The 24,872-nt window shown below is 32.7% G+C and overlaps 1 protein-coding gene across 12 annotated transcripts in view; it reads left to right on the top strand.

Annotated features, from left to right (window-relative positions):
- unc-104 (kinesin family member unc-104) overlaps nucleotides 1–14,951 on the top strand; it is a 118,509-nt gene extending 103,558 nt beyond the window's left edge. For all 12 annotated transcript variants that reach the window (XM_076509038.1, XM_076509037.1, XM_076509042.1 and 9 more), the window contains 10 exons: nucleotides 918–1,032; nucleotides 1,465–1,547; nucleotides 4,084–4,208; nucleotides 4,617–4,762; nucleotides 5,346–5,663; nucleotides 6,025–6,116; nucleotides 6,637–6,874; nucleotides 8,541–8,660; nucleotides 9,556–9,674; nucleotides 10,344–14,951. In XM_076509038.1, the coding sequence (XP_076365153.1) occupies nucleotides 918–1,032; nucleotides 1,465–1,547; nucleotides 4,084–4,208; nucleotides 4,617–4,762; nucleotides 5,346–5,663; nucleotides 6,025–6,116; nucleotides 6,637–6,874; nucleotides 8,541–8,660; nucleotides 9,556–9,674; nucleotides 10,344–10,392 (1,405 nt within the window). In that variant the 3' untranslated portion in view covers nucleotides 10,393–14,951. The remainder of the gene's footprint in view (nucleotides 1–917; nucleotides 1,033–1,464; nucleotides 1,548–4,083; nucleotides 4,209–4,616; nucleotides 4,763–5,345; nucleotides 5,664–6,024; nucleotides 6,117–6,636; nucleotides 6,875–8,540; nucleotides 8,661–9,555; nucleotides 9,675–10,343) is intronic.
- The last annotated feature ends 9,921 nt before the right edge of the window (nucleotides 14,952–24,872 follow it).

Raw genomic sequence — 24,872 nt, 5'->3', positions numbered from 1 at the left:
TTGCACAGAGGTTCACTCAACAGAGGTTTCTTAAATTCATAGACAAATCTTTGGTAAAATTACTTTATTTATAAAAAAAAGATTTTTGTATACAACAGACTTGTGATGTTTACTAAAAGCTTGCTGAATTTCCTGAAGAAACACTTACTACACTAAATTTATACTTTCATGGTTACAAGGCTGGTCAAAATGATCGGGTCTTTGGATGGAGGGTTAATTGATATATGTAACATTTATTCCTTTGTAGGTCAGTGGTAAGTTTATAAACTTAAAATGCTGAAATCTGTAGTTCATTACTCCATGATATATAGATTGTAGTTAGCCCATTGTATAATTTTGTGGGAAAACAAAACCCAAGAGAAATGTAAATTAACATTTTTAGCTGTGTTAATTAATATAATTTATATTGAGAAATTTGGTCACCTTGTACTTTCTTCTGATAATTTTATCATATAGATTACAATATGATAAATGTTTCAGTGATGAATAAGAGTAAAATTTCGATGCAAAATAACATTTATTTGGCAAAATGTGAAACAGATATAGATGTAATGACGTTATTATTTTGGAATGGTTTGTGTCATATACAGAAATATTTCTACAGTTTTGAGGAAACCTTAAAGCTCCAGATATGTGTGGTTATTTATATAGTCAATAAATAAAATAACTGTGAATACAGAATTCTACATCATTGTTTTACTTTGTAAGTGAATGTTTTACAACTTAATTCTGGTTAATAAAATATGTTTAAAATGAATGTGTAATTGATTCAACTAATGATCGTAAATATTTTTGTATATTTTTTCAAGATCATGGTGCTAGATTCCAAAGTTCTTGTGCAAATAAGTTGTTCAAATGTAAATTCAAGTTTTTTTCTGAATAGCCTTGGTGTTTAGTTTAGCAAATTCCTTTCATAGAACATTCTACCGCTTTGAAGCAGCGTGGGACAGCTCTCTTCACAGTTCTGTGTTACTCAATCGGGTGACACCATACGGAGAACGGGTTTATATGACTATCTCTGCATACTTAGATGTGAGTTTGTTATTTTTAAAATAAATTCTCTTTTATAATCAATGTAGAGATTATTCTTACACTCAGTGTGCTTAACACCATTTTTACGACTGCACAGAAGAAACTACAGTATTTTTGCACAAAGCACGTGCACGAGATGAATGTTTTGCCTGAATTACTATAAATAAAAATTACATTCGGTTTTTTTTTAAACTTTTAATAAAAAAAGTGTGTAACTAGAGCAGTCAAGGATGTATTGTGTAATTTGACAATATACTGATCGGTTCAGAAGAGTTCTTGAAAATATTATTTGTGGAAATACTTTGTAGAAATCGTGTTTGAGTATATGTAAGTGACAAGAGTTTAGTGTTAATCCTGATTTGACTTACCATTGACAAACTGAGTATTTAAAACTATTTTAACATCAATATACTGTTTGTTTTTATGTTTTAGTTGGAGAACTGTGCCCAGCCAGCAATAGTTACTAAGGACTTGTGCTTAATTATCTATGGCAGGGATGCACGGACTGGTCCAAGGTAAAAATCTTCATACTTTTCTTACTTGAGAGAAGGTTTAAACATTGGAGAGTATACTTGAAAGTCATTGTTAATGAGTTGAATCTCTTTAGGAAGTTTTTAAGATAACCTTTTGTGCTGTTAGAGAGCTGATGGACATATGCACTGGCAAGCAGTGCAAAATGTTTTTCAAAACTACCGAGGCAAAAACAGAACATTAACAATACCTTCCAAAAAATTCCATATCTTTAAGAGGTTATATATTTGATCAATGTATCCCTAGGAGCTTAATTTAGTATCTCTTATTAGCGCAGTTCAAATAAGTTTCACCCCAGAACTCCTGTCATTTATGAATACTTTCTAAATGTTTAGATGGGAACTGGGTGTGAACTAATGATTATCTGCTGGGTGTGTGTGAGTTCAAAAGTTTTAAGCTTGAGATCTGATAGCACTGATACTGCAATGACTCTGTTATGTGGTGCTAAATGACAAATATTTGTTTTATCATCTGGTTTTTCTGTCTGGTTGCTTTCGTTTTTGTGAGAAATTGAAAATCAGGGAAGCCATATTTATATTCTAGGAGCTTCTGATCTTGACGTTTAGGTGATATATGTAAATTGCCATATTTATATTCTAGGAGCTTCTGATCTTGACGTTTAGGTGATATATGTAAATTGTTCTAGGAGCTTCTGATCTTGACGTTTAGGTGATATATGTAAATTGTTCTAGGAGCTTCTGATCTTGACGTTTAGGTGATATATGTAAATTGTTCTTTGGACAAACATTTCACTTTAAATATTAAAACTTTATTAGAAAGAACATTCATCTAAAGCACTTTCCAGAGAACTATATTTGTAAATGTGTTTAGACCATTCATCTAAAGCACTTTCCAGAGAACTATATTTGTAAATGTGTTTAGACCATTCATCTAAAGCACTTTCCAGAGAACTATATTTGTAAATGTTTAGAACATTCATCTAAAGCACTTTCCAGAGAACTATATTTGTAAATGTGTTTAGACCATTCATCTAAAGCACTTTCCAGAGAACTATATTTGTAAATGTGTTTAGACCATTCATCTAAAGCACTTTCCAGAGAACTATATTTGTAAATGTGTTTAGACCATTCATCTAAAGCACTTTCCAGAGAACTATATTTGTAAATGTGTTTAGAACATTCATCTAAAGCACTTTCCAGAGAACTATATTTGTAAATGTGTTTAGACCATTCATCTAAAGCACTTTCCAGAGAACTATATTTGTAAATGTGTTAGAGAAATTTACAGAAGCAAACATGGTTAAAGGTTATTTTATAATTGTTTCTATTGAAATGCATGTGACAGGATGGCTGGTTGGTTCAAGAGGTTAGAATACAACTGTTGTCTGCTATTAGAATTTTCTTTTATGTCGTCAAATCACTGGTGTTGAATAAATTATAATGTATAGTTGATTTAAATACTTGGACATTTCTATTATATGTTTACATACAAGATACAAATACAAAATATCACTTTGATACAAGGAACATCTTGTTAACAGGAAATAAAATAACATTTTGAATGTTAGGTTACAGAAAGTACTTGTCAGTATTGCCATGCTTTAACTTCTTGGATTTGTGATGTTTTGGAGAAATATCCAGTGTGCTTCCTAGGATCACGTTTGTCACTTGGAAGAGCTTTTACTTTATATGAAAATAAATGTTGTTGCATTGACAAGAAAAAATTTTTTTTTCTTATACATTTATATGTGCATATATGCAAAAACAAAATATAATTAGTTCTTGTTTCTGCCATAAAAGATGACCTAGCTTGGATTGTAATGTTTGAAAAAGGAAATTTATTTGGTTTCCAGTTTAATAGTTTGATACACCAGTACTGTCTTTGATATATGGACTATTTATTCACATCCAGCCCCTTTGGAATTCATCAGCAACTGGGCCCGTGGTTGGTGTCCCATTATAGCAGAAATACACTCTGTACTTTAGGTCTGTGAGCTATTATAACAATAACAGTCATGTCCCACTATTTGTGATTAAAGATTTCTAAGGGTTAGAGTAAGTGTACTAAATGCATATCCATTCAGTTATTCATTCTGTAGATGTGGGCAAACGTCTGAAACATTCATCAGCAAACTTGACAAATGCAGTCATGAAATATGTTGCCCATTCAACTAAAAATCTTGCAATTTTTTATTTTAAATAAAGCTTTGAAAATAAAACATTTGAAATGCATGTACTAGCATGAGTGTAGTAAACCAATCTATGAATTGTTGTAGGTTCTCATTAAGTTAATTTATAACACAGCCTTATGCGTAACTGAAACTATTTGAAAACAATTCTGAAACAATATGGCTTAATGAAAAAATGACACAAATTCTCAGAAGTTTTATGAAATACTTTCACTAACTCGTCACTCTCTGTTTTATCTTTTTGTTTGGCAGATAAAATGTTATTTGTCACACACGAACACCTTTTAAAGGTCTTGAACTAGTGTAATTCTTAGCCCCATTGTAATGTGTAGACCTTGTGAAAATATGAAATGGACTATTTTGTGTTACAGACTCAATACAAATGCCAGATCACTTCGTCACCTGTTCACTAGTGCATACAGAAATTCTGATGCCAATCATGTAACTGGAGTATATGAAATGCTTCTGAAGCGTGCAGCTGATTCTGGAAGTCCTGGTGAGTAAAATATCATTTTTCATAAAACCCACACGAGATCTCTACTTTGCTAATTTTATCTTGGACAGTCAAATGTGAAAGTTCAGTGATATAAATTATGAGTAAAAGATCAGTAGCATTTTGTTGATTGTTTAATTTTGGCATTGTTGTGGAGGTACTGAGTGAAGGTGATGTGGTCCCATTCACCATTACATTCTAAATGATCAGTAAAGACAAACACAAAGCTATGCTGTGGGTGAAAAAGACTTTTAATCCTTTTGAAAGAAGCCAAAATTCTAATGAATTTGTTGTACTAAACATTTTGGTAATTTTAGCTTGTTTAATGGCATTTTTATTTCTGGTAATGACAAAATATTGTTAGAATATCATTTTGTTTAGACTGTATACAAGTTTTTTTTTATCTCCCAGGAGTTCAGCGTCGTCAAAGACGAGTGCTTGACACATCCTCAACATATGTCAGAGGTGAAGAGAATCTACACGGGTGGCGCCCTCGTGGTGATTCTCTCATATTTGATCACCAGTGGGAGCTAGAAAAACTTACTCGACTTGAGGAGGTAGGTTTGTAGTGAAAGTCGTTATTAAACTGATATTTACATTAACAGAACTGTTTCTATTTCAGGAGTGTTAAATTATCGTTTATTTAGTTTTTAACTGTTCAATATATACCATGTATTAAAAATTGAATAATATTTTAACTGTCATAGAATTTTGTAATCTAACTTCAACGTGTGTCATTGTTTTTAGATTTGAACAATTTCATTGAGAATGTAGGTATGTTTCATAAACTGTAATTCTGTTGTTAATGCAAAGTACCAGAGTAAATAAAGCATTGTGGAAAATATCACTACTGCCAGGGTGATATAAGTATACTTTAAATTCTTCACATATTGTACTTTAAAACACTATTCATGAGAGTTGAAACTAAATGCTTGATTTCAGATTTTGCAATTACATCACTGTTTTCCATTTGGAAGTTTGATAAAGTACTGAACACATTGCAGACACATGGTTGTGTATATAAATTTAACACCAGGTGAACTGTACAAAAGTTCACTTAACCTCAGTTTAAATCTATAAGTTAGTTGATTTTCCTTTAAGGAGTATTCTTTTAGACGTTTTGGATTGGTCCTGCTGTAGGTGGAGAAGGTTCGTCATCTCCTGTTGCTTCGAGAAAAGCTGGGTATTGACCACGGTCCCAACTATCACCAAGAGATCAGTAAGCTTGAGAAAGAAGCTTGTAACCTGGTAGCCAAGGCATGTGTTGAAGGAAGTCGACCACCAGTGAACCAACCTCAGACTTTACTGTCTCCCACTTCTCAGGGTCGAACAATTGATGAGTCCGTATACGAACCGTGGGAGATGAACGAACGGGAAAAGGAGCTTACAACCAAATGTGTTCATTTGATTCAGAGTCATATACCATCTAAGCCTTCTCCTGCCGTTAGTACCAAAAAGGTGAATAATTTGTTCTTTGTTATTTCTGAATTGGTTACTTTAACTTAGCAAGTTTTAAACAGTTTTCTTTATTCCAGTTCAACTGATCATGGTCAGGTTTTGTTAGGTAGACCTCATATTAATTTTAAAACAGCATTTGTTTACAAAATAAGATTAACTATTATACATTTTTTGTTGAAAATACATTCTGACTGTTCCATAGAAATCTCTAACCTAGCTAAAGGTTTCTTTATTCTGAGTAATTATATACTATTGAAATATTTCTTACTATATGAATTCAAAGGCTCATTTGAATATTTTATTTGTGTAGATTTCTTTATGAGTCAGTGGGAAATTTTGTTTTTTGTACTCATCACTGTAGGAGACTGTTGCCAGTCCTTCAGAAGAAGTTGATGTCATGTCATCTGGATCATCGAGCCTCAACTCTAGTATGACATCCTCTTCATCTCAAGAGTAAGTTTTTTTGAAATTTGTAAGAAGATTTTCTTATCAAACATATGTGATTTTTTGGTCTGTTGTTCTCGCTTTTGATTATATTTTACAGCACAGTCTCGGTCAGTTGTTCTTGTTAATTATATTTTACAGCACAGTCTTGGTCAGTTCTTGTTAATTATATTTTACAGCACAGTCTCTGTCCTTGTTATATCATAACTGCTATTCAATAAATCTTGCAGAACTGATCCTAGCTAGCATGTAACAATAGAGTTATTCACAAAGCATGATAGCATCGAATCATTGTTAGGGACTTAACAACATCAGTGTGTTGGTTGTGGTAACACTATTGGAACAACTGAATTTAAAAATGTAATTATTGTCATGATGACATAATTGCAAGTTGAGTTTTCAACTGTCATTCATAAATATATAATGTAATTTGTAAACATAATTTTTTTCAATAAGAATTATAAAAATAAATAGTGTAACAGTATAGGGCAAGAATAAAACATGTTGTGAAATATTTGTTAACTTTCAGAGCTCTAACTCCAGACAAATCGCGTCTATTTCTGCCTGAGGCACAGGACTCCTCCTACATACCAGGACCACCATCTGGCCTGAAGCCTATCTCGGTCAGTTCTGTGGTGAACTATCCACCAGGCAAACCTATTTATGTACCTGAAGTCGAAGAAATTCGGGTCAGTCCAGTTGTCTCTCGCAAGGGCTATCTGAACTGTCTGGATGACAAGACCAATGGTTGGGTCAAGTGCTGGGTGGTAAGAACCTATTTTTTTGTTACGTACGTTGGACATATTTTTTGAAAAGTAGTTTGTACATGTGAAAAGACAAGTATATGATATTTCACTAACTATTTATTAGCAAATTTGTTTTTTTTATTACCAAACATTAATCTTAAGACTTGCATACTTATAAACCTTCTTATAGAATGTACAATCACACAGTCTATATCTGATTTTTGAACTAAATTTTCAATGCACATTTATACCCTGACAGATGTCTAGAACTTTCTCTGGACTACTGAATATTATGATGGAATAATTCTGATTAAAACAAGAACTCTGAGGGTTCTAGTAACATGATATAACTGCATCCTATATGAAATGTAAACAGTTACACAAATGTGCAATAAACTATCATTTCTAAAAATAACTAAATTTAACATGTGTTATGTCAACTGTCTAAATCGTAACTCTCCATTAAACTGAACTAGTCGTGTATATCTAACACTGTCATTAGTCACACAGCACTCTGGCACTAAGAATTCTGTAGACCTAACATTAGTTGTATGCAGCTGAGACCCAAAGCGAGCATATCTCTGACACTTTAATTGTGAGTAACTATTCTTTTGTTTATAAAACTTAAGTTTTGTGTCTATTATGTCCATAATAATTCAACTTGATACCTTTGTCACACTTTAATAACTTTTGTCAGTAGAAATGTTTAGTACATAAAGTATTGCAAGTAAAGGAGTCAATTTGTTTAATACAGGGTATGATCAGTTTTGTAATTTATCAAGGGACAACATCCTATTAAGATGTGTACTCGATCAGTTTTGTAATTTATCAAGGGACAACATCCTATTAAGATGTGTACTCGATCAGTTTTGTAATTTATCAAGGGACAACATCCTATTAAGATGTGTACTCGATCAGTTTTGTAATTTATCAAGGGACAACATCCTATTAAGATGTGTACTCGATCAGTTTTGTAATTTATCAAGGGACAACATCCTATTAAGATGTGTACTCGATCAGTTTTGTAATTTATCAAGGGACAACATCCTATTAAGATGTGTACTCGATCAGTTTTGTAATTTATCAAGGAACAACATCCTATTAAGATGTGTACTCGATCAGTTTTGTAATTTATCAAGGGACAACATCCTATTAAGATGTGTACTCGATCAGTTTTGTAATTTATCAAGGGACAACATCCTATTAAGATGTGTACTCAATCAGTTTTATAATTTATCAAGGGACAACATCCTATTAAGATGTGTACTCGATCAGTTTTGTAATTTATCAAGGGACAACATCCTATTAAGATGTGTACTCGATCAGTTTTGTAATTTATCAAGGAACAACATCCTATTAAGATGTGTACTCGATCAGTTTTGTAATTTATCAAGGGACAACATCCTATTAAGATGTGTACTCGATCAGTTTTGTAATTTATCAAGGGACAACATCCTATTAAGATGTGTACTCGATCAGTTTTGTAATTTATCAAGGGACAACATCCTATTAAGATGTGTAATTGATCAGTTTTGTAATTTATCAAGGGACAACATCCTATTAAGATGTGTAATCGAAGCTGACACAACTTGTGATCCTTTTGATCAAGTCACTGTTTTTCACTTATTTTACCTTTTTAACTTTGAATGTTCTTTGTAAGTAAGCAAGACTGTTTTTAATCGTGTAGGTAGTCCATCGTCCATACGTTTTTATATACAAGTCAGAAAAGGATCCCGTTGAAAGGGGTCTCATCAATCTAGCCACAGCACAAGTTGAATATAGTGAAGACCAGCAGGCAATGTTGAAGGTGACTGTATACAAATAAAGTTATTGTATATTAATAAAGAGTGAAGTGAGAGTAAAAGAACTATAGTGAGATATAACAAAAACAGATTGGTAAGACTTGTTAAATAACTAGATGTTCTGAGTCTGTAGTTTGTTTAACACTTTGGAGAATATTAGTATTATCTTACATATTATAGTATTATACAATAATAATGTTTGATAATATTAACATAAGAGAGTATACAAGTATTAGAACTTAGAAAATAAAGTTTGTGAAAAGCTATATTTTCAATGCACTGTTGAAATCTAAAGACTTGGAACCTTACAAAAAATAAAACTAAAGATATTTGTGGAGCGTTAATGAAACGTACAAGAGGTTCATCCATTTGAGTAATCTGATATTGGGGAAGGAATACAGACAGTATTTACTATTTGTATACATCTGAAATATGGAAAGATTGTTGTAAAGTTTATAATGCTGTACTATACAAAAAAACAGACATGTCACAAAGGTTGTTTGTAAATTAAGGATGCCAGTGTGAATTAGATTCAGACACAGTGATGTTCACAAAGGATGAAGTTAATATTGCCTGTTCTATTTCTCAACCTCTACCGTGTGTATCCACATTTTGTTCATTATCCTGTACCTCATATCTGGTAGTTGTTGTTATCTACCACATGTTTGCATTGAGTCGACATGGTTGGGTAAAATGATGAGTTAATATTTTCAACTATCAAATACATAACATCGTGCTGAATGTCACTCTGTAAAAGGTTGTGGCACGATGCACAAAGTGTTAAAAGTATGTTATATATTTTCAGACTGATCCTTAGAGACTTTTGGTTGTTGTCATTGTAAAAATGAGAGTTATTTAAAACAAAATGATAATTAACAAATAACAATGTCACCTTTGCAGGTCCCAAACACATTTTCCGTGGTGACAAAACATCGAGGATTCTTGTTGCAGACTTTAGGGGATAAGGAAGTCCACGAATGGTTATATGCTATAAATCCCTTACTCGCTGGACAAATAAGGTAATATATCTAGGATATTAACACCTGAAATGATATACATTTGTAACATTTAATGAGCAGTATTACTGAATTGGAAACATCAGTTATGTACCTCCCATTCACATTACCAAGTACTGATGTATCACTCGTTTGTTCCAAAGTTTGTGTGGCTGTAAATATCAGATTTCTTATAGCCATGCTTGACTTTTGTTTAGTCTGAAAAGGAGTAAGTGTGTGGGATGGGAGGACTCTCTTACATTCATCAGTTTGATTCACATTTTTCAGATAAGGTTCAATAACAATGTAAATGTCCTAAAATTATGTAATAAATCTGAGTTATTCTAAATAATTTTATTTTAATCTTTTAACATTTAATATCCAATATTCATATGTTTACAAGTTTTTGCCAAAAAGAATGCATTGAAACACAGTTTGTCTTTAGATTATGTAGTAATTATCTTTGTAATGTTTTTTATTACATTGTGGATGTTTTTGTGCCATGTTTTGTGTGTAATACAGATAAGTCTCCTTTTATTTTGAGCTTTTGAATGCAATAAAAAAAATTGAGGATATTTTGTTTTATATGAAAGGTATGTTTTACAAGAATTATTATAATTATACAAGTTAATAGGTACTCTGTATTGATGCCTTTTCTTATACTAGTAAGGAGCATTTGCTTCTGGATTTCAGATCAAAACTTTCTCGGAGACGTTCACCTCAGCTTCAAGTAACCCTGTAACCATGTACAGACTGTCATTAGTGGAAAGTATGAACAAAAGGAACCACTAGTGATAATGTGTTTAGGCTTTTGTGATGATTTTCTTATCTAGTTTTATCACAGGAAAAGAAACCATCATTCTTATGGTGCAGACCCTGTGCTAAAGATATTTAGTCACTGTTTGTCAGCTACTTATATAAGTGTATATCAGAGAGAGAAGAAAAAAAATTACTTGTTAGAAGTTTCTATAGGAGGTCACACTCACAAACTTTCGTAGGTCTTGACAACTTCACAAATTTAATTTGGGCCTTTTGAACACAAAAAAAAACCAACAAAAGTCTTGCTGGCACAGTAGATGTTGTGTCATGGATTCATCACCTAAAATGAATCATGAACTATGTGACCTGCTCACTGGAACCAAGAAGGGTGTTGAATGTAAATGACATAGTACACCTACTGTGTTATCATAGCTTACATTTGAATAATAATCAAGGTAGAATTTGTGATCCGAAGACTTAAGGAAAGATATATTTGGCTAAAGTAGCTTTTTTTTTTTTCCTCAAAGGGTTGCATTCCAATAAAAAAACAGAAAAAAAATGGTGGCATTTATGGAATTTCATTCATGGTCTATATTAGCAGATCAGACCCAGTTTTGTATCTCTGACCAGCAAGATTGAGTCTTAATACAGGTCTGCTTCCAATTCCCAAGCTTTGCTGTTAAGTACTACTGTCTATTTCTGTGTGTGTTTGTGGCTTAGCCAGATAGCCCGTGCAAAGTTTTGTTTTCCATCCGTATATGTAAAGTGACTGACCTAAATCTTAACCATGTGTAGTTCATGAGCATGGGATTTGCAGCTAGGTTACCAAAGATGACCACAAAAGGATGTCCTTTTGCCTTATTGATCTAGTTTTATTCATACTGTTGTGGGTTTCCTTTCAAATGTGATGTTTTGGCGCTTGTGTTTATTTCTGTGAATTACCTCTTGAAATATTCTATTGTATACATACACACATACATATACATATATTTATGTGACTGTGATCTGTTGTTTTCTCTTTAGAATTGTTGTTGAAATATTATGTGTTAAGTTAAATTAGTGGAACTATTTATTTCATTACCAAGTGAAGGTTTCATTAACACAAAGTATTTGTGTTGAGTTAGAGAACAGGCATAATCTACCACATATGAGAATTACGTATGACTGAAGTGAAATGTAGTTCAGTTATGTATAGAATATTGTGTATATAAATATATATATTTGTGGTGACATGTTTGATATTGGTATAGCTGCTTCACTGCAGAAGACCAGAAGTGGACCAACATTATAAGTTAAGTCTGTCAGAATAATTTTGTTGAAACAGTCTTACAAAGACAAATAAACAATGTTGTGTTGAAACACTGCAATTTTAAAGAATTATGGTCCAGTGATAACATTTTAATATATAAAAAAAGACATTATTGTTTTATGTTTTCTATAAGTTTATATCATACAGTATTGTTTATGCAAACTTTGTCTGAAGGCTGTTCAGTGTTAACTAGTACATCTAGTGTTTTGGCTAAAATCCCACAAGTGTTATAGATGTGGATTCCAGTCGTGTAGCTTTGAGAAGATAACAAGTAAAAGATTGAATGATTCTCTAACAAAGATATTCTGAGAGTTTGTATTTGTTGAAATTTTGTCATTTTACTAAGAACTTTTAGTTTTCTAAATGAGTAAAGGTCAAATAACTTTTTTGTAGATAACTCCTACACTTTAATGATCATTAGTTTAAAACAGAATCTTATTAAAAATAAGTTTCTTTAATTATTTCTTATGCCTAGAACCGGTGAAAAATTTAAATTTTTCTAGTCATCTCCAGTGAAGCAGTGTATTAACATTAGTACACATAGGCAGGCAGCTTGTTTTTTTTTGTTTTTTCTTAATTGAAAAGTGAAACAAAAACCATGAAATAAGCAAATATTGACTGTTGTCATATTAGGCTTAGGGATTTTCTAAGCCTAAAGTTATGCAGAGTTATGTAATATGATGGTTCTTGAATACTGTAATGTTCCTTTAGATAAAGTTGAATATGATTCTTGTAAACCAGGTGTCAAGTAAGAAAGATTTGGAAAAGTATAGTGCTAAGATATAACTTTAGCAACCATTTCAGGTTTAGTCAATTTATGAATTATAACTAGTGTACTTACTTTTAAACAGTATTCCTGAAAATAAAAACAAACTTTTAAATATAAGTGTTAATAAATGTATAAAATAACGGTATTTAAAATTAGAAAAAAATACAAACAAACAAAAATAATTTTAATTTTCACTAGTGGTGGTTCGTGGTTAATTTCTCATGGTTAATAAACCAAGATAATGTTTCTGATTTATAAGAGGGAACAGTAAATTTTAAAAAGGTTCCTGCAGAGTATTATTAGAAGCTAAACTATTTTCAGCTGTTATATAAGTTTGTTTGTTTTTTAATTTATTAGGGTTAAAACAAATGAACAGTATAAAGATCTGAATAAAAAAATGCTTATTTGGAAAACTGTAATCACTGCGATCCAGGATTAACTTGGATGTACCAGGTCATTGGATTTTAATAACAGAAGTACCTGTAGAATATGAACTAATATTAGAAAAAATAAGTCCTAATTTGTAGCAAGATACAAAATGTTTGAAAAAAAAAATTGTGAATTTAATTAACCTTCGTATTTTTATTGATAGTTTGATAACGCACATCAGTTAGCGAAAAGCTTGTAGTTTATATTCTGCATTGTTTTTCGATGAACTCTGGGACTGGTCGCTTCTCACCAGGTGTCGTCATGGAAACTAAAAGGTACAAACATAATCTTGTTACTAAATCAGTTAATTAAAATGTCACTCATGGACGAGCTTATTTAACGAATCTCCCACTCACTGCAATTTTTGTTTGTTTAACTGCTTAGCCAGATAATTATGAACAAACACTTCCCTGAGCAGCTAAGTTTAGTGACTTTTCCACTTAAACTGAGTAAATACAGTTTAGTGTATCACGTAATCATTAGCTAGCATTTATTGAGTTCTATGTAGCAGGTAACATGGAACTAGACATCAGTGTGCAGAGTCTCACTGCTTTTGAAATGTTCTAGTCTGTGATATTTACCACAGTGAAAAACAAACGCACTTCTTTTAACAGGGAAATTACTATATTTAACAAAAAGCATTTTTCCATGATAGAATCCATGACAATTTCTGTATAAAACACCTTTAATGCATGATAGTGTCCCAGAAGAGTTATAAAATGGAAAGGGAAAAAAAAAACAAAAAAAACATGACGTGATAAAGATATTAATTAGAACTTATTTTTCCAAGTTGGAATGTTGTACTTAGTTTTACTGAAAGAGAATTGGTCTTCAATAATTTTAGTTAAAAGATATTACAGAATAAAAAAATAATAACTAATATCTTCTTCCATAAGTATAATATAAAACGTGGATTATCCTTGACTATAAGTTGTTTAAACTATCACGTCTATCACGTAAGCCTAATCCACAAGATAGTTTTAGGTAGTAAACAGTTTCCAATGGTATGCCCATTTGGTTGGTCATAGGCTAACATTAGTCATTGCAATGAGTTGAATAACGTTGATGAGTTATGAATATTTATAAACAAGATGTAAAAACAAACATCCAACACCAATAGAATAATATAATTATAATAATACAGTTCGTTATCGAATTTTTTTTTCCTACAAAGTCATTACTTTGTGATATTCCGAAATGATTTATATTTGTTATTCATTTATATATTGTGTTGTATAACCTGCAGTAACTGACGTTGTATTATTTTAGTAGATGTAGTTCCTAGTTTTTCAAAGCCCATGCTGCTATTTTTAATTCATAATGTGATTAATTCTGTATTTAGTTCCAAGTATTTGATGTACCATTCCAGTAATAAATAACCTTGATTATTTCTAGATAGCCATCTAATGAAATCGATATATTTAAAAATAAAATCACTGGGGCTAAGTTTAGAATTAAAAGTATTTTAATATATTTTTAATTGTTTTTATGTTTAATGCTATGTTTTTTTTCATTAGTTGGTTTTAGTAAAAATTTTAAGGTATTAGATAATGTCTGTAAGGTTTTGCTATAAACAAATCAAGTACACTGAAAAACAGCACACAGAACATTTCTAGAAACAAACAGAAAGGACAATAATGAAATGAAATAAGACTCGGTACATTTATTATGTTCCATTACTGTCTTAAGTGGTAAATATATATGTAAGAATATACGTTATTTCTGTAATGAATCCTATAACAATGTTGATGGACCCTTTACGGACTTGCATCACACCAACTTCAAGTTTATATTTCTATAGCACGGCATCTTGATTACATGTGAAACTGTGAAAGAATGTTTTATAAGTGTAATGTTCAGCTTGTTTGTTGAATGGTGCTTGGTTATTTGGAATAAAAAATACGGTAATATCTTTTGCTTGGAGAATTTCTGGTAGTTAAATTTGCCTTTGCTATTGTACCAAAATATTCAAAGAAGTACAGCTTTCATCCTTCTGTATAGTATAATGTTTACTACAATGAATAAAATGGTATTGCTCGAACTTGGTCGTCTGTGTTTAATTTATCTAATAAAATGTCTTCAGTTTTTATTACCATTTGAAATCACAGCATACTCATTAGTAAATAGTTTGTTTTGCCTAGTAAAATGTAATTATTTTTTATAACCATGCCACAGGATAGTAAAATCAGCTTGACAATTAATAAATCATTCTCTCCTTCTGATGATTGTGTAAAACTAAAGAGCATCTGTAAACCGTAGTGAACCATATGGTGCTTATTAAGGTGTAATGCCAGCATTTGGTAGTTTCTTCATCTCATTTCAAACTGTTAAGTTTAGTTCTAGGCCATTGTCTTTACATGTCATTTTTGCAACAAAAAGAAAGGACTCAAAAAAACCACCGTAACTACATTTAATGCGACTTTGATCTGGTGGACCCATAGTAGTTGCTAGTACACTATCTGTTTTCAGAATTAGTGTGTTAAAATAGTTCTGTCATCATAGACGTTTTCGTGGTGTTTATAAATACTAATTATAATATCAGTACCTTTATTTTGTTTGGTTTCAGTGTATTTCTTAAGTTATGGCCCCTCTAGCTTCCGGCGCTGGTGAGCTGGCTCCGAATCCATGATATACCATACACACCTTGCACTTTAAACTGTGGGTGTATTATAGGACCACTCCGACCACTAGAAGATGTCCTTAGTAGCTATGCCAATAAAATACAAATATTTAGCAGGTTGATTATATTGTATTAGAATAGTTTTGAAGCCTCTCCGTGTAATTAGATCAGGTCATATCCTATCTGATGGCTGAATTTCATGACAATAGCTCTGCAGAATGGTACATCATAAAGGCTGTCATGTCAACAATACGTCAGACTTTGCTTATCTTAATCGGGTTACGACTTCTATCAGGCCTTTTACTTGATGGTCCCCCCCACCCCAACCTGATTCATCTTACTCTTTTTCTTTTAGTGCCATTAAATACAAAGGATATTCCTGTTTTAGAAATTTGAAACACCTGTACTGAACTCATCTTTATGACCTGAAGATATGAATATTTTGGGTCGGAAAGAGCTGTTAGTAATTCTTCCAAAAAAAACGACCAATTGTCGGTGGCATCACATTACTTACGACAGGACCTTTGAAAAGGCGGGCCATATTCTTTGTAAGGAATAACGAAAGGGGCCCTCCACATTTAGCATAAATGTATGAAAAACACTCCAACTAAAATAAATACATGAATTTATGTTGCATAAAACTGCACAGTAAAATATTTCTGGCGTAGTTGTGAAGCTTTCGGTTTCAACGTGACATCATAGTGTGCGACTGGTACGTGTCTTATTGATTTAAAACTTATTTTATTATAGCGTACTTACTCCTCTATGTATGTGTTATATATAAAGAAAGATAACGTTTAGACGAATGTATTATAAATATGTAAATATTTAATTCCAAGATGGTGAGCATGAGAAGTGAAGCGTCACTGATTTTGAATCTTTTTCTGTGTTTAAGTAATTACGGCTGGAAGACAATTTCATATTGTTTATGTCAAACATGTTTTGTTTTTTTTTTTTTCAGCAGAAAAGCCCTAAAACTTGATCATAGAAATAAAGAGCTAATAGAATTATAACTTAAGAAAACATTTTTATATTTATAAAAATAATAATAATGAACGAGTAAAAATATTTATATAAAAGTTTTTTTTTTTTTTTTAAAGCGATATAAATTTTCTTAGCAAACATTATAACAACAGTATATAATAATAATATTAGAGGAGAACCTTTACGCCCTCCAGTGGCACAGCGGAATGTCTGCAGCCTTTTAACGCTATGTTTCGATAGCCCATTGTGTGGCTTCGCGTTTCATTATAAGCAAAGCAAACGTTTTATTAGTACACGTGGAAAGGGCTTTTCTGACATCCTATGTATCATTCAATAGATAGATAATGTTGTGATACAAAAGAATTAAGTCCAGAGAAAGATAAGGACTTAAAAGTTAGAGAGAACATAATGAACAGTGAACACGGTTAGACTGGTGAATGGACGGAGCTACAAATTCTGAGTGTTCAATAACGTGGTTGAAATAGTGATATTTAGCTGCGATTCAGCTTATTTAATATCTTAATAAAACCGGTTATCAGAAAATATTACGTCTGTGATTAGAGCACTGGATCTAATTAAGCCACTTAAATAAGTAAATGATCTTAAAATTGAAGTGTACGGTACTAAATATTGTCAGCCTAGATGGAAAAACAGACAATACTGAGTGAAAAGCATGATTTTAATTCACTATATACAAGATTGAAAATTACGGGTGATGAAAACAATCCGATTAAAAGTATCTAGTCTATGAATAAAGAAATAATTTCAGATTCTTAATTTAATTAACTGTATTGATTCCGAAACATCCAGAAGAGCTTGCTAATGGATGACGTAAAAGAAAGTGCTTGCTTATTTACTTGGTAGATGGTGTAAAGGCAACAATTTGCTAATTTTTACAATAAATGACTTAAAATAACTCGAAAACACAAATAATCATAGAATGGACTATGAAATTTAGATTGGAATTATATTATTTTTAAACAAGAGAAGTATATCATGCTATATACATTTTTTGGTATTTTAAATTTATTTTTTGTACAATAAAACACGCAATAGTTTCATACTATTTGTTAATTTTACGTTTACTGTTTCGCGCCATACTACACAATAGGCAGTAATTTGTGTTGTGCCTACTAGGAGTATCGAAAATGGATTTTTAGCATTTGAAGACCCCCTAGAGTGCTGTAGAATTACAAACTTATAAGAAATTTCCGTCTTGTTACGAGTTAAAATGTTTATCGTTTGTTGAATTCTGTGCAAAGCTGCACGAGGACCATCTTCCAACTCATTGGCTACTTTTGCCAGACCGAAGTGTGGGACTTCACTCTCATAATGCACCCACAGCCCTAAGACTTGGAGAGCTGTTTTGTTATAGCGGTAACGGAACGCGAGTCACGAAACCTAAACTGCAAAGTCCGCCACGCTAAACCAATGGGCCGAGCTGTGATCTATGAAAAATGTTATGTTTCCCACAGCTATTGCTAGATGTTGTGACATTTAGCAAATTGAATTTAATGTTATTAATTTTATATTAAAAATATAAACGCCTAGTGTGCAAAGTATCTGCAAAAAATATGGAAGAATGATTTTAGGACACTCAAGTCGCGGGATTGAAACCTGTCGCCGAATATACTTATTCTCTTTGTCATGACGTAATAATAATGTAGCCAGTAAATCCAATTATTCGTTGGTAGACTTGCCGAAACAAGCTGACGGTAAATTATGGTAACTGTAGTTACCTTCCTTTTAGTTTATTACTTCAAAATTAGGGACGGCTATGTCCAGATGACATTTTTTGTTCGTTCGGTTTAGCATAAGTCCGCACAATAAGCTGCTGCGCTCTATCTAATACTGAGAATCGAACCACGGGTTTTAGCGTTTACACCCGCAAAACTGTTGCCGATTTACAAAATATTTCACGGATAGCTTTCGTGTTTTTCTTCTTCATTAAGTTAAAAACACATAATATAATAGAGTTTTCATTAAGACAAACGGGTCGTCAAGTTATTTTACATCAAAGATCCATTTCCCGTGGCTTAACGACAACTCTGAGGCGTTATAGCGCTAAACTGAAGATTTGATCCTTACTTTAGGCACAGAACAGATATTCCACGAAGAATCTTTGTGTCTAAACAAAATAAATGAGCATTACAGAAACTGGCTACATTTCAAAGCATCGTAATGGACGTCAATTTTGGGAACTCTTAAGACACACAGAATTTTGATTGAAATTTGTATATTGAGGCAGAAACCTTAGTGTTTCATTAAAACTGTTTTTGCTTTTCATTCAACTATCATTATCAGGACATGTTTTTAGCACAGTTATTTCATTTTTTTCATCGACTCCCTTACAAAAAAGAGAGAAAGGTAATTATTAAAAATCCAAACACTTCCAAAATTTTAAAAAGTCCCGAATTATATGCATTTTGTGTACCACTAAAATACCGAACAAAACTTTACTGACGAGAAAAAACTAACGCGTTTTTATTTGAAAATGGCCACGGATGGCATAGTGGCTCAGGCACTCGACTCCTAATCTGACGGTCATGGGTTCGAATCCTCGTCACATCAAACATGCTCGCCCTTTCAACCGTGGGGACGTTATAATGTGACGTTCAGTTCCATTATTCGTTGGTAAAAGAGTAGCCCAAAACTTGGCGGTGGGTGGTGATGAGTAGCTGTCTTCTCTTTAGCTTTTCACTACTAAATTAGAGACAGCAAGCACAGATAGCCCTCGTGTAGCTTTGCGCGAAATTAAAAAAACAATCATTTGAAAATTTAATCTATATAAATACTTTTGATCCCGTCTGTGCTGCCATCTCCTGAGAAAATAAATAATTAATGATTAGGAACTCTTTCTTTTTGTTGTATAATACGAAAACTCGCAATTGTTTAGCGCCATCTATGACAAAATAACAAAACCGAAACACGAAAAAAAATTCCTTCAAACTTGCTGACCGTCCCTCAATGGATCAGCAGTAAGTTCGAAGAATTATAACGACAAAAAACGGAGTTTGTTACCCGTGGTGAGCATAAGATGGAGAGTCCATTATGCAGCTCTGCGCTTATCAACCCCCACCCAAAAAAAACATTAGTGCTACTGGGTAAAGATATAAAATGATATAAAACATTCCTCGATTCTGACCTCAATTTGTTATATTAATTACAAAATAATTAAAGGTTATTTCATGAATAAGTTTTCATTAGTTAAAGAAAATAATGAAATTAATTTCCAACCTTTATTTGTTTTATTTAACATCAAAGTGAATTAATTAATAATAATAATAATTAATAACATTATAATAATAATAATTAATAACATTATAATAATAATAATTAATAACATTATAATCATGACAACTAATTTTTTCTGAGTGATTTGTCAAATTAAATATAAAATTAAAAAGTTTATTTTATTTTGAAAACTTATCGCTTCCAAAAATTGAAATTCCCAACTTTTATATGTTTTACTATGATTGTTATTATATTTGCTTTATTTCATATTCGATCAACAGTTTAGGCTACGACGTTTATAATACGGGGTTCCATGCATATGGCTATTTTTTCAATTGATTTAAGAGTATATCGTGAACTTGCTGTTAGCTTGCTAAACTGTGAATCAGAAGGTCCAAGGTTCGAGCCAAGATATGCCGCTAAGAATGCTCCGTACTCTGTAAAAGTGATGAATAATCTGTGTAGGCGGCGGGAACTGCTGTACCTAGACGTTTATCCTCTATGTTGCATAAGGTACGATTCAGGTTGAATGTATCAACAGTTACTGATTCACAGCAATCTCCCTTTTGTTTTGCTTTTTGTTTTTAATTGCGTGCAATTGTAAATCAGAAATACTAGTTACTGATTACACCCGAAAAAAAAACCACACAAAATAACACATCGACCAGTCATCGTGAAAAATAAAAGGTATTTATTTAATTAGAATTTATGATACGACATCTAGATACACATTTGTTTCTGTGAGTTAACTCTTGTGTTTTATGATGATACCCAGTTGTGTATGTATATCTGCGGATTTAAAATGTTGGTTTTGGTGTAATATCTACTTAATAGTTTGTGTTTATCGAGTTATAACGTGTTTTGATGTATTTATTTACAGAATCGTGTTTCCCAAGTTAAAACCTATGTTACGGTATATATACTTAAAGGTTTGTGTTAAAACGTATGTTACATCTGAGATATAGGTACATTCAACACGGTCTTCCAGATAATTATTCTAACTGCTACCGTGGTATAACTTTTACTCCTATAACACTTTTATGTGAAACAAATGGAAGACACCATTGCTCATGCGCAGTGGATGAATGATTGTGTAGTTTACCATTGGTGTGTCAAAAATCTGGATATAAATCGACATAAATGTCATAGCACAATACTAAAAATATTTAGGGGGCATGTCATAGCAGAGTATAAAAAACGTCTAGAAGCCATGTCATAGCACAGTATAGAAAACCTTCGCAGCTCCGACACATTAATAAAGTATATCACAGCACAGTATAAAAAACCTTAATAAGGTTTTGTCATAACTCAGCATAGAAAACATCAACGAGGTATGTTGTAGCATAGCCCAGGTACCTTCACAAGATATAACCACCAACACAGTGTTTACAATACACCTGAGCAAAGTACGCTTCATCTTTAATGTTTAAACGTTTCTACTATTATTTTTGCGATTAAGTCACAACAAAGAAAGGTGCTTGAACAGAATTTCCCAAGTGGCATATCGAGTGTTAGAAACGCATCCATTTGTAGTAGTTTAGTTGATGACTCACGGGTATTACAATTCTTGGTCATAATGTCAATCAGCATATCTTTAACGTCATTATAGTTACACTTGTTTATATATCAAATAAGTGAAAAATTAAAATATTCAGTTATCAACTAAACTACTACAAATGGATGCGTCTCTAACACTCAATATGTTACAAGGTAAATTCTGTACAAGTATCCAAAAACCCACGATGTGATTAATATACAAAATCTTACTTTAGTTAGCAGTGTGTGAGCGACGTTTCGGATAGAAAATCAAGTTTCATCTGTAGTTAAAACGTCGTTGAAATTGCTAACAAGAAACTGATCTCCCAGAAATACTGAAATTTGTATAATACTATTCCAATTAACGTGAAGCTACGATTTTCGTATGATCAACGTTAGGCTTAACAAAGTAATAACGATACAACGTTAGGCCTAACAATACAGAAGTAATAAACGATACGACATTAGGTTTACCAACAACAAATAGTAATAATGATATAATGTTAGACCTAACAAAAGCAATATTTGTGTACATTCTAATGAATATATTCTACAATAAAAGTTTTATTACTTACCATCTTCGTTTTCAATATCTCCAAATACAAATTGTAATTTAGCGCCACTGCTGTAGTTTTCATTACGTTCTTTACTTCCGGTCAACTGAAGCTGCTATTCACTTATATTGTGATTTACATTTAAAGTTTAAGTTTTTTTTTACAGTATTCATTATTGTTTAAAAGACATATTCTTATAAATTATGTAGAAGTACTGTACTTTAGAATATTAATAAGGTATTAGAAATTTTCCAGTAACCGGAATCTTCGCATATCTGGCACTGACAATGTATGACAGCTACCGGATAATGGACAATAAAGCTCTTCTGCACAAGTTTATTTAACTTTCTAATAATGTTGATTATAACGAGAATTTCATCTGTGAAATAAATCGATACGCACGCGTTTCTATGGGAATACTTTACTAGATCGAAATCTTCATAATATAGAGGGCGCTCCATGAGAGTGATGTATTTTAATATTTAACCTAAAAGGCAACTTATGCGCACGTGGGAAAGATGGACAGGTAAGTTATCCTGTAAGTAAGGAGTGCTTACTCCTTAATTACTGGCCGAATGGAATAAGTCAATCAACAACATCCGCCACATAGCAAGACTGACTGTCTGACACTCACACAGTGTAAAGGTATAAGAAGCCCGCCATGGCCAGGTGGGTTAAGGCGTTCGACTCCTAGTCCGAGGGTCGCGGATTCGAATTCCCGTCGCACCAAACATGCTCGCCATTTCAGTCGTAGGGGCGTTATAAAGTGACGGTCAATCCCACTATTCGTTGGTAAAAGAGTAGCCCAACAGTTGGCGATGGGTGGTGATGACTAGCTGTTTTCCCTCTAGTCTTACACTGCTAAATGATGGATGGCTAGTGCAGATAGCTCTCGTGTAGCGTTGCACAAAATTCAAAAAACAAAACAAACAAAAACAAAAGTATGAAGCCCATTCAACAGCACAGTGGCATCAAACATGTAATCATTCCACATTCTGGAAAATTAAGCACTAGGCCACTCCTAGTCCTCCATTAATTAAACACTACCAGACTCAAAATTTATCTTCGTTTATAGGGAGTTGGGTATAAATTTTAAAACGCCCAGTCCACGATTATGTGGTTTCAAAGTTATCACTCAATAACTTTGTAGGCCAGGTGGTTAAGGTACTCGAGTTGTAATTCCAAAGTCGTGGACTCGAATCCCCGTCGCACCAAACATGCTCACTCTTTCAGCCGTGGGGGCATTATAATATGACGATCAATCCCACTATTCGTTGGTAAAAAAGTAGCTCAAAAGTTGTCGGTGGTTGGTAATGATTAGCTGCCTTTCCTCTAATCTTATGCTGTTAAATTAGGGACGGCTAGCGCGGATAGCCCTCGTGTAGCTTTGCGTGAAATTCAAAAAAACAAGCAAACAATAACTTTGCTCCGAACTGGTCATGCACATCAATTACACTTCTCATAAATTAAAGAAAAGGGTGAGACAGCAATAAGTTTACGGATTTTTGACGCTACAATCCGGGATTCGATTATTTTAGATGGGCACAGCAGCTAGCTCAGTCTAGTTTTGCTGAAAAAAATGAAATTCTTAAAAAAAATAATGTATATTAGACTGATTCCTGTAACTTGGTTTTGATTTCGCTCATTGTAACACCAATAAGCCTTTTTTCTTTCTGTTTTATCTATTTAAACACATCGTGTGAATTTCAACATAGGGATGAACTATTTTTTATACGTACAGATGTCTTCATATGATGAGTGGACCAAGATCTATTTTTGTTTGCTTTTATTTCTTTATTTTGCGTACGAGGGAGAGTGATGGTGGTTGTTTCCATACTTAACCAATACGTTAACCCTTCTTAAGAAGTGAATTCCGCCTCCCCGGAAGTTAAAGCGAGCCCACCAGTTCCTACAGTCTTATCATTGATTCATCTTAACGAGGTCAGAACATTTCGCCGCCAATCGACCCAGAAATCATTGTTCGTCAGACCTGGTTCTGTTCATCACATCAGAGTTTAAGACTTTATTGACTAGTCTATTCAGACGACTTGGCATAGTTTTTCTCTGACTGCGGGCACAGAAACCTACTTTTGTTCTCCCATAAAGCGCCTTTTACTGTCTCTCCACACTTATTGTTTACTATTCGTCACTTTTCCTTGGCGAGTTGGTATAAATCGTAAGCTTACCAAGTTTCCTCTTCAAGTTTCATTTTGCATGTTAAGGTTAATTTCAAATAATTCCTAATGTATAAAAAGCAGGTAACATTTTTTACACTGTTTCAGTAAAGCGATAGAGGAATATTACAAACTGATGATGTTATCGAAAATTAATATTTTTATTGTTGTTTAACGTCCATGAAAATATTCAACAAGCCAGTCATAATTTTGTTTTGTTTTTCTTATAAGCAACGGCCCTCCAATGGTATGTCTCCAGACTAACAATGCTAGATATGGGCTATTCTTTTACCAACGAATAGTGGGATTGACCGTAAATTATAACGCCCCCAAGGCTGAAAGGGCGAGCATGTTTGTGGTGACGGGGATTTGAACTCTAGACCCTCGGATTATGAATCAAGTGCCTCAACCACCTGGCCATGCCGAGTCAGTCCATTTTATAGTTTTGTGCTTAGTTCTAAACTAACAAAAATATTTATAAAAATGATTCATTTTGTGTAGGTGGTAGGTTGGTTGGTCTTGTTTTAGAATTTTATACCGAGAAGACAGTTTAAAACACCTTTAAATAGTGTGTATTTTCACTTTTTATAAGCTCATAGTTTTGAATTTAAACACATAAGTAATTCAATTACTTTAAACAAAGCAGGGTATGTAATTAGCGTCTAGCTAATGACGTCATTATAGATTTAATGACAACAGAAAGGAAGGGTAACATTATCTCATGTTGTACTTGATTTCCTGAACTTGTATCCTACGTTAATATATGTCCAGTTTAAAACACGGATTTAATAATTGTTTTCAACTGTAAAATACGATTAGAAACAAATTTATTTGTTATACAAATTGTTATGAAA

The sequence above is a fragment of the Tachypleus tridentatus genome, chromosome 6, assembly GCF_004210375.1.
Source record: "Tachypleus tridentatus isolate NWPU-2018 chromosome 6, ASM421037v1, whole genome shotgun sequence".
NCBI lineage: Eukaryota > Metazoa > Arthropoda > Merostomata > Xiphosura > Limulidae > Tachypleus > Tachypleus tridentatus.
This window is presented reverse-complemented; position numbering and strand designations above follow the sequence as displayed.